Here is a 13,371-nt window from a genome sequence, read left to right as displayed (position 1 = left end):
ATTTGTTTCAATTTATCGACGGGCAAAGCTGAAAATATGAGTTGGAAAATTGGAAAATCAGCCAAAAAATATTTATAATAATTACCAATTAAGAAGATTAAAGCAAATGTTTAGCTTAATTTATGATGAAAATGATATATATATATATATATATATATATATATATATATATATATATATATATATATTATTAACTTGTATATGAAATGATGGAACGAAATGTGTCTATAAGAGCTAATTTTGTTCAGTTCCATTTTTGTAGCATGGTCGTAAGCCTTTCTCTTTATTTTTTATTTTGTTCATTTGGTTTTGTTAACACACACACAAACACACACACACACAGAAGCATATTTAAATATGAATGTAAATGCAGTAACCAAAAAAACAAAACAAGCAAAAGCGTTGCAGTTGCTGCAACCAAACAATAAACATAATTGTAAATTACTATAGCGAGTTCAAAAAAACAAAACAAAAATTAAAGTTCAACTAAGTATGTATTAAAAATGAGAAAAATGAGCATATATAGAGTCAGTCAGTCAGTCAGTTAAATAATAAATGTAACAACAATTTATCAAATGTGAGCATAAACCAAGCGTGTACCTACATACACATATAGATCATACACACACAAACACACCACCCACAACCTACACACAATAACAATACATACAAATCTATATTTATTTTAAATAAATAATTTCAACAATCGAACAAACCCACATAAAAATGAAAAATAATAATTAAAACGAAATCAAACAAAAAACCAAGATTATGTCAAAGCTTTCATTGAATTTACATAACAACGTAGGTTGCCATGCATTGCCCCTCAAAGTTGTTTGGTGGCATACAACAAAGTCGGGTCGATCTCATACATACAATAGAATAAAGTGAACCCCTGGGGATTGACCACTGAACACTGACACACACAAAATTCTTTAATAGAATAAAATAATAAATAAAAGTATATTATTTCAAAGCAAAATTGTACAGACATTATAATATTGAAAGTCGAGTGAAAAATGCATAAGCATCGCTATAACAATGTCCAGGTGAAGAGTCTGTCGAATGGCCTGATGAAGGGGATTGAGGAACAGCAGCTACAACCCGACAATGGGCATAACAATGTCGAGCGTTTACCCATGTGGCCCAGTGAACGCATTGCGCCTGGAGGAGCTGGTGCCTTTCACAGCGCCAAAGTGGAGTACAGCAAGGAGACAGCTGATTTAATACGATGTAAAGTTTGTTACATTCCCAATTGGTTTTACTGCGAAGAGATGTTTGAACATTCCATTCCCCTTCCCCCATTCCCCATCCATTTATTATTTAGTGCTAGTCAAGGAGTCCAAGATGTCCATGTTGATGCGTAAGCAAATTGATGAGACTTTACGCAAAGGTGAACCATTGCCTTTGCCCAAGCCGCAGCGTCCGAATACCAATAACGATCCCGATAGAGAGACATTGGCCATTTTGGAGCGAGCTCGGAATGCCAAGCGTAAGAATCTTCGCCAGATTGTGGCCAGCGGTGCCTATAACTCAAGCTACTATCGTCCGCCCACCGATAATCGTATGGTCAATGAAAAATCCAAAGCGAAGCTACAATTCACAATGGCTGGCACGCACCTACCGGATCCGGCCATTAAGCCCCAACGTCGCCCTCGCGAGGAACGGCATGTGTCCGAGGAAGATATCATCAATGAATGTAAGTTGGATTACCAATTGGGCCCTCGGATATCGTACAGTCTGTGTGTTTTTGTATCTTCCTTCCAGTGCTTGATCAGATCAATGAGCGTGCCGAGTGGTTGACCGAGATGGAGGAACTTGGCCAGGGTAAGAAATATCGTCCTGAGATTCGAGATCAAATTGCCGAACGTTTGCATCGCATACGGGCCTTGGAGTCCAAATTGAAAATGAAGTCGGAGGGCGGTTTTCGTTTTGTGGATTAATTGATTTCTTTGATCGCTTGTGTTGATGTGTTAGCATATGTTAAACAAAAAAAAAAGAAATAATAATTATAATAAATAAAGAGTTTAAAACAAATTCAAGACAATAAGTAATGTCACGCTCTTTCTCTCTCTTTCCTTCGCGTATCCCATAAACTATGCAACACCTTTTTTCTACACATCTTTGAATTACGGTTTGCGGTGGGAGGCGGGGAATGATATTTATAAATTAAACACAATCAAAGCTCATCATGCATTTAGAGTGAAGTTTAGCACATGCAGAACAAAAAGTTAGTATTCATTTTGATTAATATAGCGTTTATTTAACTTATTCGCTGTTGTTACATTCATAATTAAAGATTAAATTTCGTTTACAAGGAATTTGTTATATTTTTGTAGTTTTTGCCTTTTTATTTTTGTATTTTTGTTTTTTTTCAAATGTTTTAACTTAATCTGGCACACATTTAATACATATATGGTACATTACACACACACATTTTTAACAATATAAGAAGCCCAAAACGCAAATACTTTTCATGGTTCTGTTCATTAGAATTTGGCAAAATGAGCATAAAGTACAATAGTTGGAAAATTCATGAGATTTAATTTAAATTCATCGAATAAATTATTGGGAGTATATTAATAGGTATAATATATATATATATATATATATATAAATATCGGCTATATGTTTGTATGTATGTGTAAATCATCTGTGCTGCTCCTCCTACATACTACAAATTGTATATAGATAAAATGTAATGCTCCATTCAAAAATAGACACATTTATGTTTTTGTTTGTGTTTTCCAGTTGTGCTAACCTTCTACTACATTTCGCCTCAGCCCACAGTTTGTCCCCCTCTGCAATAACTCATGTCATAGCTAGCTCATTTAACAGGATGGCATATGGCAGCGGAATTCTCCAGCCGCCTCCGCGAAACGATTACGGATCAAATAGCCGCTTATAACCTCGGCAACCTCATGTGGACGGTCCTCGTGGACGGCATGGCCACAACGGGCTAGAACCTGCATCTGAAAGCGACCCTGCATTTGGCCCACAGTTAAAGTGCGATCAAGGCCATCAATACTGGCCAGTAGCAACTGTTTGGGTAAGCGCAAATTCAGGAACTTCTCGCTAAGCCCGGAAAACCATCCCACCCAATACTTTTCCGACTTAGATAGATCAATACGCCAGGTGTAACTGAAATGATTGAATGCAAGAGGTTACATATGCAAAATAAAATGACAATGAGATTCAGTTGAAGATTACTTTTTAGCTGCATCTGTCATAGCCTTGGTAGTGATAGGTTTCTTAAAGTCCGCACTGCCAGCCGCTGCTGTTGCACCTTCACCACTTGCATCAGTATCATCGCCAGTTTGGCCAGTTTCCTCATCCTCAGAAATGCTAAACGGATTGGGGAACATACTAGTGTGGTGGGCCTCCTCCAGGACATCATCGGGCAATGGCAGGTCATTCGTTGCCAGTTGATTCGTTGTACAGCTGTCAAGGACAAAGCAAAAGCGATGAATGCAATCTGCATTAATCCATCAGATTTACTTACTTAATTATCTGCCCAGGCATCGACACTTTGGCACTGTCCACATTACGAACTTGTCCACTGCGTATGCACCATTCGATGGCATTGGGGATGCTCTGAAAGTATTTGGGACGCGATCGTAAAAAGCTTTGCATGCTTGCTAAAGCCTCCATGGCCGTTCCCTCAACTACATCGATGACAGTGATCCCAATTAGATTGGGCACCAAAGCCATGTGAGCGAAATGCACGGCAATGGCACCACCCATTGAGTGGCCCACAACGTAGATTTGTGGCATATCCTCCGGATAAAGTTTTGTAAGTAAATCGCCAATATCCCTAAGTACAAGAAGAACGATACCGAGCTAGCTAGCAACAGGGAACAGCTTTAAAACCAAAGGAAATGCCACTCACTTGGCCAACGTATCCGCCGACAGGTCATCCTCGTCATCCACTTTGCTATCCCCGTGACCCCTCAAGTCGATGCACAAACACTGACAGTGTATCATGCGTGTCACTTCCGACTGGAAAATTAAATAGAGTGCAAAATGAAATTATGCTCCCATATAGACGCGCGCGCACACACACACAGCTACATACACAAAAGTGAGCCCAGGTAAGAGCCGAGTAGCCTCCTCCATGCAATAACAACAACACTGGGCCTGACTTTTCGGGCTTCTTGGTACGATAGACGCGAAAGGTGCGCTGCTCGTCTACCTTGACGTCCTCCTTGTCAGCAAAGAATTCATTCCACATGCCCGGTTTGTAGTCACGTATGCGTGACTTTTTAAAGGAATCGCTGTAATTGTAATTGCAAATTAAATCCCATTTGTGTATCAATTAGATATTGACACTTGACGTTACGCCACCTCCACCTTCGCCCCCTCCCGCTATAACACCACCAATCAACACCATCAAGCAACAGCATCATTGGCATTGAGGGGAAAAAAAAACTTACGCTCTTCCGATTCGCCCACTTGGAATTGTGGGAGGCAATTTGCCCTTGAGGATTGTACGTTGTAAACTTGACATTGCGCTCGATTGTCTGTGCCGCTGCAGTTTTTGGTCCTGGTCCTGATAGCTAAGGTTCACTCTCCCATTCCCAGCAATTTAGTCCTACTGCAAAAAAAATAATAGTGTTGCCTGAAGCTGAATTGAGATTCGAACAAGTCTGGCAACCCGTGTAGGTATATGTGTGACTGTAGCTTTCTCGTGTGTAATAATAGAAAAGCCACAAAAACTCAACAGAAAAAAAACAGATTCTAATGACAAAATTACACTAATATGATATACAAAAATTGCAACGTGACATTAAAACAAATCGACATCATATGACTATAGACAAGAACTAATAGATTTGTAGTGTCTTTTTTATAAAGATGTGGCAGCATTGCTAATTCAAATTGAAAAGATATAAAAGACGTTACTTGATAAATGCACGTTACATATGTACATACATACATATGTATGCTTATCTTATCGGCTGAATAAACATACAAAATTGTGCATCAGGTCATTAACTTATAAGCACAGAGGTATGTAAATACTGGTGTAAAAAGCAACCGGTTTTTAAGTTTTGTCATAAGTATAGCATTTAAAAAATATATTTTCTATCGAATAACTGGTTTCATTTCCAAAAATGTTGCATCTGCAAGAGGAAAGTAACTGAATTTCGACCGAAGATGCTATGAGCACGGCCTACATACATATTAATTATTGAGTCTATGTATGGTTGTATGTGTGCTGATAAGGAAAGCCTACACAAGACGGACTAACTCAACTAAAAACTCAACTAGCCCGGGCTATTCGTACTTAAAAAGATTCTGGACGATATCAGAAATTAAACAAAAGCGGAAACACTTCGTCGAGAATTGTTCAGTTTTTTATTGGAATTCGTGGCGTTCGCATCGAGAATTAGAACTCGGCTCCTCCGATAAGACATATTCAAGTGATTCAGTTTAATAACAAAAACAATTAATAACAGTCGTTTTGGTATGTACTATAAATAGTGGAATTTAGAAAGCAACAAAGCATTGACATAATTTTTAAATCGATAAATTAAACCGCCAATTATAAAACTATGGGCAACGCTAGCACCTCAGCTGATATCTCAACTCTCATCTCTCTTTCACACACATTCTTGCCGGCAGATTGCCTTTTTGTTGTTGTTGGTTTATATTTGCTGCTACTTTGCTATTCTTTTTCAATTATTGCACATATTTGCATCAATTGAACCCAAGTGTAACAAAACTACGCTTCCCCATGCGATAAAGATGTTAGTTAATCATATTTAGTGTGTTAATAGATGATTTGACATTGTGATAAGGTACAAACATGGTTGATAAGCTAATTTTTCGCAACCCTTCAATGTACATACGTACATATGTATGTATGTATGTACATAAGTACATACATATGTATATAAACAATTGCATACATATAGGTATACATATGTATGTGTATTTGTTTACGTGTTTTTGCGCTTTTAATGACCCGAAATGTTTATTAAGGTTTAACTGGTTACTGCGACACGTTAACATCCATTTGTGAAAACAACAAAGTTTCGATTATTAAAATTTGTGCATACGTATTTTCAGTTTACGATGACATCGAAGGCAAATGGCAATGGAACTGCCCAAATTTTGGGCGATGAGGACGTGGCCAAAATAGCACTGCAATTAGACAATAAGATTTTTCAACGATTCCAGGAGTTGGGAACCTATTTTAAGGATCAATATGGCTCAAAGCCTGAATTTTATGTCCGAGTCCCAGGACGTGTTAATCTCATAGGCGAACATGTTGACTATTGTGGCTATTCAGTTTTACCCATGGCTTTGTCCACGCAGAGCATAATATTAGCTGTTGGTCCCAATCCCGTGGAGAGTCAACTACAACTACGTAATCTTGATGAGGCCAAGTTTCAAGGATTTGATTGTGATCTAAAGAACTTCAGGTTAGTAAGAGATTATTATCAAAGAAATATATCTGTATAAGTTGCTTACTTTTATATCCTACTGCAGCATTGAGCTACCCAAAATTGGTGGTCCAGCGTGGTATTTGTATTTCCTCTGTGGCATCAAGGGTGTCCAGGAGCATCTGGGGAGTAAGTGGCAGCCTCGGGGTATGCGAATTGCCGTTATAGGCAATGTGCCTCTGGCAGCTGGTCTCTCTAGCTCCAGTGCCATGGTCAGCTCTGCAGTATTGGCCACAGCCAATGTGCAAGGCATGCAATTGGATCGTAAGGAGCTGGCCTCCATATCGGCCAGGTGTGAACAATATATTGGCACACATAGCGGAGGAATGGATCAGGCCATTGCTTATCTGGGGAAAGAAGGATGTGCCCATCACATTGAGTTCCATCCGAAATTGAAGGGCACTCCGGTCACATTGCCAGCAGGCAAATGTTTTGTAGTCGCTAATAGTTTGGCACAGAAAAATAAGGCAGCCTCCTCGGACTACAATGAACGCGTAGTGGAGTGCCGTCTGGCTACTCGTTGGTTGGCCAAGTACAAAAATCTCAGCAATTGGCGGAATTTCACACGTTTCATTGACCTGGAAGAAGCCTGTGGTATGGACAATGCCACATTTGAGGGGCTGATTGAGCAGCAATTAACCAAATCGATTTATACACGATCAGATATATGCCAAGAGTTGGGTATAACTGAGCAAGAGCTTGAAACGGATTTCTTATCGGCCAACACCCGTCATATGGAACAGTTTAAGCTGCGTCAACGGGCCCTTCATGTCATACAGGGTAAGTCTCTCAAGTATCTAAATATTTTTTGTCATAAAAGCTTTTTTATGTGAAATCTTTTGCAGAATCTGGTCGAGTAGCTAAATTTCGAAAAATATGCGAGCAATTGGCTTTGCGATCAAGTGAAGAGGATGTCAAGCAGCTGGGTCAGCTTATGCGTCAATCACACCAAAGTCTACGTGAGCTCTATGAGTGCTCGCATCCAGATGTAGAGCGCTTGATTGCCATATCTGATAAAATGAATGTTAGTGCACGTGTAACAGGAGCTGGGTAAGTTAGCCACTAGCCTGTAATAATCCAAAGTCTTCAATGAGAGTAAATGAAGGAGAGAGTATTTCGAGAACAGGACAAATAGCAAGTAGTTCGAGTAATAGGTCAGCATTAAAGAGAATGAAAAGGCATGCACTAGATAAGTAAAGAGTGAGGGAGAGAGACAAGAACCTGATTTCAAAATTGGTGTCAAGCTCAGTTTCATTTTCTGACCTTGAAGCTAGGTCACTTTTTGTTTTTGGGGAAGTCTATGAGATGTAAATGCCCATAACTGATCCTTATAAAATACGTTTACTAAATAAAGTATATGCAACTCTCTCTCTCTCTCTCTCTCTTTTCTTTCTCTTCTTTCTCTCTCTTCCTTTATTGTTATATTTGAAGTTATTATTGCAATGTTTCTTTTCTCTTTCTGTTTTTCTAGATGGGGCGGCTGTATTGTGGCCATGTGTAATTCCATTGATGCAGCTGAGCAGTATATCAAAGTGCTTAAAACTGATTACTATGCCCACTTGCCGGCTCACCTTTTGGAGCGCTATCAGCCAAATGATTTCAATGAGGTTGTTTTTGCCACATTTCCCGGCAATGGGGCCGAGTTGATTGTTTAATTGTGGATTGCAAAAAATCATAAAAAAACCTCAAAACCTAAGCAACTTTATCTCTGTATATAAACAAAAAAGATATATATTGATTGTGTGTATATAAGCATAGTTTCGTCATAATCTTTAGTCATTCCACACACACATACACATATATATATATACATATGTAATCCTTGTGAGAGAAAACTGTCTGGTTTGCTATTTATGTACAATTTATTAACAATCTTAACGAACTAGAATACAACAAGGCACATTTGAAATTCGTAATTTTCATTATTCTTATCTGCGACTCAGATATCCTGCATTTTTGAATAGCTTGTAGACCTGCTCCCTTGGTATTTTCTCAGCCTCACGATCGATTACAGCCATTTCTTTTCTAGTCAGCAGCGATTCCTTGGCCAAGTTGGCAGCAATAACCGGATCATTGTAGAAACGTGAACTCTTTGACAATTCCGCAGGCAACTCGGACTCCCAATGGGCATTTTGCACAACAGATGGATGAGCATCGGCTGTGGCATAACCCTGATAGGGTGAGGCAGGCTCATATGCTGAACGCTGGCTGTTGGCCAAAGCCTGATGATAGAAGAATTGACCCTGGACAGGCAAGACACTCAAACTCAGTGACAGCAAAGATATCAACAAGACTGCAACAATTTGATGGCAAGAGGTGGGCAACATGGCTCTAAAAAATAGACAGAGGAAATGAAGCCAAGACATTATAATGGGTGAACAGGAGGGCTGATGAGAGGCTGTTGGGGTGTATGCGAGCTGCTGTGTGGGGGGATTGTGGGGGTCAGATTTGTGGGGTAGATTTACGACCGTTCGATAGACGGTAGCTGACACTTTTAATCTACAAGTGGCGGCCCACCTGTCAGCGTCGTGCGTCATAAATTATTTACGGGAAAATCAATTATCGCTCACATGGCCAAGTGGAGCCAGCGATCTTTGGTTAACGTATACATACATATGGCTTATCCATGAACTTTTTTTTGTTGCGACTCTCAAACTGGCTTGTTTTTTATTGATAAGACTCGGACATTTGGCGAACTTTTAATTGTTAAACCAGAAAGTGGTCCAATTTGAACAATATCAAAAAAGCAGCTACAGTAGAACCTCACATTATTGCAAAACCTTGCCAAACCCAATTGTTGAATAACATTCAAGGATATTTCCTTAGTTGTTTTTTAGTTTTATAATCTTTTAAATTCACTTGAATCGCATAAGTCGTAAAGATCCATCACATAGTCTACTTTTGGTCTTATTTCGATTTCATTCCCGACTGATCACTATATGCCAATTATTTTTAGGGCCTTATTTATTGAGCCTTCAATGTATATGCGTCGTAAAACAAAACAAAAAAAGTAATAAATAAATGCATTTACATAGTCAAAGTCCACAAAATGTCATTTAGTTTATGTAAATTATATGAAAGCCAATGTCAAGGTTATTTGATTTGGTAGATAAAGACATGATTTGGGCGATCGTTTTGGTTGGATACGCCCACACGATTAATAATGCACTCACACACTTTTGGTTTTTGTTTTTCTATTTTTATTTATATATTATTATAATCCGATTTTAACTGTAACTGGAACACCTGGCTGAAGTTGTTGAGGCTGTAAACTGATCATAGAATAACAAGGTAGCGAACTTTTATGCTCTAGCTGTTGAATGCCACAAAAAGTAAAACAACAAGAACAACAACAACTAAAACAACGGAGAAACAAATAACTCAAGCGAGCAACTTTGAGTTGAATCGAATTCAATTCGTGGGGGGGATAAAAACCCACTCAAAATCAAGAATGAGCCAAAGTAGTCGAGTGTCGAGTGTTTGGCTGTGGCTTAGCTGCCTTAAATTTTTATTAAATTAATTATGGTGCTTTTAATTAGTGTTAGTGCACAATTGAGCTGACCTAGGCCTAGGCAAAAAGCACACATTTTTAAAGCAATTAAAATCAATGATATAATATATGTATGTATATAATATATTACTTCTCCGTCTCCGTCTCTCTATTTATTTTTCTCATGCTCCACAAAAATGCCCGCCAAAAAAGGTCAGATGCGGACACAGATGATAGAAAGATAGAGATACAGATACATACACTTGCAGATACAGATACAAACAGAGACAGATACAGATACAGATATAAAGACATGTCGGGTACATATGTATGATTGACAAGTTTATTTAGAATCCGAATCTAAATCTGATTCCGAATCCGAGTGCTAGCTTGGCGAGATATATGTACATATGTATGTATTTTTGAAAGTGCTGTTTGACCCTGAATATAATGTTGAGTCTTTGACTTTAATCGGGGCAGTCTAGTGGTGCGTTCCGCGAGGAGTGGCTGGAGAGAGGGTCGGGAGGAGTGGTCGCTTTGAACGTTAAGTCTTTGCTGGCTGCACATGTTTGACCCCAATTTGCTCTGGTCGTACGTATGGACGTTTGTTTTGGGGTTGTTCAACTACATCGGCCGATCAGCAGACAGCAGTCAGCAGGCGGAAGCTGTTTGCTGGGGCGCTGCTGGACATTTTGCTTTGGCTTTGCCCTTGAACTTTCCTCATCATCTCTTACTGGTGCGTACGTACATACATATATCTCGATTTCTAGTTGGTATTTACATATGTATGTACATTGTTTGAGACTTTGTCTTGTGCTGTCGTTTGTGTGTTATGAGTTAGTTTGTTTTGCTTTTTTGGGAGCGGTTTGTTTATTGGCCGTGGCAAATTTTGATATTTAATAAATAGCCATTTAGCCAATTTTGTAGTTGGATATTAAATAAACAAATCGCTGGGGTCGATCCATTGTTTCAACTTCATTTCTGAAGGAGATTTTTCTCTGCAGCTGTTAATGAGCGTGGTCTTTGAACTTTGCTAATTCAAATCAGCTGATTCCCAACCATGACGTCAGATTGGGATAATAAGGATATCATGTGTAAGTACATTGGCATTGAATACTAATAGAAACTATTATTTAGCTCAACTTTCATAAAAATTACTAAGTTTACATTTTGATTTTTACTGAAATGTCTGGGGAATACTCTGGAACTATTACGGGGGAAAAAGCAATTGAAACTGGGCTGTTAAATGTAGAATTTGTATTATATTATAGCCCCGGTAGAATTCGATTGTTCGAAAAAACTTAACTGTCAACGACTTTTTTATCTTCCCAGAAATTGTCATACACATTATTAATTTTTAGTTCAGTAGAAGTACCCATGACGATTTTAATCAAGATCGGAGAGGTATATCATATAGTTCCCAGATTAGCCGGGTTATATAAATATAAAAATAAATATAAATATACATATATATATACATGTATAAATAAAGTAAGTAAGTCGTCTCGCCGACTTAAGTATACCATGCACCAGTAAAACAAAAAAATTTGAAATTTCTAATAACAAATGCCTTTTAATAAAAATAATAATAAAAAAATTATTTTAATAAAAAACCAGAGGGCCGGGGATAACTTCGACCGCGTCAAAGTTTGTATACCCTTGCAACTTTTTTGGTAACTCTTTTCTTACCTATTAGACATCAATGTGGAAGAACGTTTTATCTAAAAAGGCTTAAGCTTGAGAAAGAAAGGCCTACAATCATAGGAAATAACGAAGATATTGATCAAAGTCACTGTTTTCCACCGATCGTTCCTATGGGAGCTAAATGATATAGTCATGCGATCTTGATCAAATTTGGCACAGTCGTTTATAGGCTTAATAAAGTCTCTAATATTAAGTTTCACGATATTAGCACAGAAAATAACGGAGTTATCGAGAAAAGTCACTGTTCGTGACTTTGGGGTTTGTATGGGAGCTATATGATATAGTGGTCCGATCCGGCTGAATCCGAGATATACAACGCCTGCAGTATATACAAGCCTAGGTGCAAAATATCAGCTCTGTAGCTCTTACGGTCTAGGAGGAGCTTGCGTTGATCCAGACGGACGGACGGACGGACATGGCTATTTGAACTCGTCTCGTCGTGCTGATCAAGAATATATATACTTTGTATGGTCGGAGATGCTTCGTTCTATGCGTTGCACATTTCTGACCAAAATTAATATACCCTTTTTGCAAGGGTATAAAAATATTAATAAAAAAATGCGAATCCCATGCTTTTTACAAGCGTAACTGAGAGTCTCGCTCACTCAAGCATATGCGCACCCTAGCGCCCCCCACCATTCAACGGCCAACTCCGACCCTCATGGAAAAATGTTTATATGCATAACTTGGCTATTTGTTGTCCGATTTGGATAAAATTTGGTATGCTGCTGGATATTGTTTTATATCGAATTTAAGTGTGGCAAATTTGAAGGCATAAGGTAGAAAATTACGGGAGATAATCGTAATAATTTTTTCAAATTACGGGGCGAAAAGGGTCGTAGCAAAAATTTGAAGGCTCTATCTTTTATAGTCTCCGAGATCTACTTGTTCATACGAACGGACGGACGGACATGGCTAGATCGACTCGGCTGTTGATCCTGATCAAGAATATATATACTTTACTCGGAAAAGCTTCCTTCTGCTTGTTACATACATTTTGGCGACTTTAATATAGGTACCATTTCACCCTATGGGTGCATGGTATAAAAACTATCATAGTAGTAAATTTCATAGGGATACTCCAACTTCTTCACCTATTTTTCCTATATAACTATATGATCCAGTGACCTGATCCTGACGATCTTTATACTTTATCTCACCCAGGTTATAAGTAACTTAAATATCAAGTTTCATCCCAACAGCTTTTAAAGATGGCTGCGTGAAATTGATTTGCACAGACAGACGAACAGACGGACTATATCGATGGCTATATCGATTCTCATGCTGATTAAGCATATACATATGTATATACCTTATAAGGTAGGAAACGTCTCCTTCTGTGCGTTACATACATCTGACCAATTTTATAAGGGAAGGGTTTAAAAAACAAAATAAGTTGAATTCAAATTAAAAAGGATTTCCATTTGGCCAAACCTTTTGCTCAGCTTCTCGAAAGACATTCCAGGACCTGGTGTCCTTAGTTGATGCGGACAGACAAGGACTTCCATCTGGCTGATGGATATCCCGCTCATTCTTATAATGATCAAGTTATGAGTACTTTTCCGTTTATTCGACTTCTAATTTTCCATGTCGCAAATTGTACCAAGTGGCCAAAAAAACAACTACATATACAGAAATCATAAAATCCTTAATATCTTTGTACCAAAGATAGTCCTTTATGATTGGAACTTTTGACAACACCTTCGTCCTTTTTCTATCCTTTAAAGA

The 13,371-nt window shown here is 38.4% G+C and overlaps 4 protein-coding genes across 5 annotated transcripts; 2 read left to right on the top strand and 2 right to left on the bottom strand.

The window, feature by feature from the left end:
- The first annotated feature begins 188 nt into the window (after positions 1-188).
- Positions 189-2,037, top strand: LOC137578967 (UPF0193 protein EVG1 homolog). The gene is made up of 3 exons (XM_068292607.1): positions 189-1,233; positions 1,328-1,699; positions 1,768-2,037. Exons 1-3 carry the CDS (start codon positions 1,020-1,022, stop codon positions 1,941-1,943), a joined length of 762 nt encoding a protein of 253 aa, XP_068148708.1. The 5' UTR covers positions 189-1,019; the 3' UTR covers positions 1,944-2,037.
- A 204-nt stretch (positions 2,038-2,241) lies between these two features.
- LOC137578873 (protein phosphatase methylesterase 1) lies at positions 2,242-4,625 on the bottom strand. The gene is made up of 6 exons (XM_068292483.1): positions 4,434-4,625; positions 4,076-4,274; positions 3,890-3,999; positions 3,503-3,814; positions 3,211-3,441; positions 2,242-3,141 (listed from the first exon to the last, which is right to left on the bottom strand). The coding sequence occupies exons 1-6, from the start codon at positions 4,505-4,507 to the stop codon at positions 2,832-2,834; spliced, it is 1,236 nt and encodes a 411-aa protein (XP_068148584.1). The 5' UTR covers positions 4,508-4,625; the 3' UTR covers positions 2,242-2,831.
- A 702-nt stretch (positions 4,626-5,327) lies between these two features.
- Galk (N-acetylgalactosamine kinase) lies at positions 5,328-8,358 on the top strand. Of its 2 annotated transcripts, none has more exons than XM_068291760.1 (5): positions 5,328-5,467; positions 6,073-6,428; positions 6,496-7,229; positions 7,295-7,499; positions 7,921-8,358. In XM_068291760.1, exons 2-5 carry the CDS (start codon positions 6,079-6,081, stop codon positions 8,102-8,104), a joined length of 1,473 nt encoding a protein of 490 aa, XP_068147861.1. In that variant the 5' UTR covers positions 5,328-5,467; positions 6,073-6,078; the 3' UTR covers positions 8,105-8,358. The 2 variants fall into 2 exon arrangements, with proteins under 2 accessions (XP_068147861.1, XP_068147855.1); XM_068291754.1 differs by lacking the exon at positions 5,328-5,467 and adding an exon at positions 5,640-5,801.
- Positions 8,293-9,705, bottom strand: LOC137578121 (uncharacterized). Its single transcript, XM_068291772.1, has 2 exons — positions 9,623-9,705; positions 8,293-8,780 (listed from the first exon to the last, which is right to left on the bottom strand). The coding sequence occupies exon 2, from the start codon at positions 8,774-8,776 to the stop codon at positions 8,378-8,380; it is 399 nt and encodes a 132-aa protein (XP_068147873.1). The 5' UTR covers positions 8,777-8,780; positions 9,623-9,705; the 3' UTR covers positions 8,293-8,377.
- Between the last annotated feature and the right edge of the window lie 3,666 nt (positions 9,706-13,371).

The sequence above is a fragment of the Drosophila tropicalis genome, unplaced genomic scaffold (assembly GCF_018151085.1).
Source record: "Drosophila tropicalis isolate 14030-0801.00 unplaced genomic scaffold, ASM1815108v1 contig_1190, whole genome shotgun sequence".
In the NCBI taxonomy this organism is placed as follows: Eukaryota; Metazoa; Arthropoda; class Insecta; order Diptera; family Drosophilidae; genus Drosophila; species Drosophila tropicalis.
Note: the sequence above shows the minus strand (reverse complement) of the source record. Positions and strands in the feature narration are given on the sequence as shown.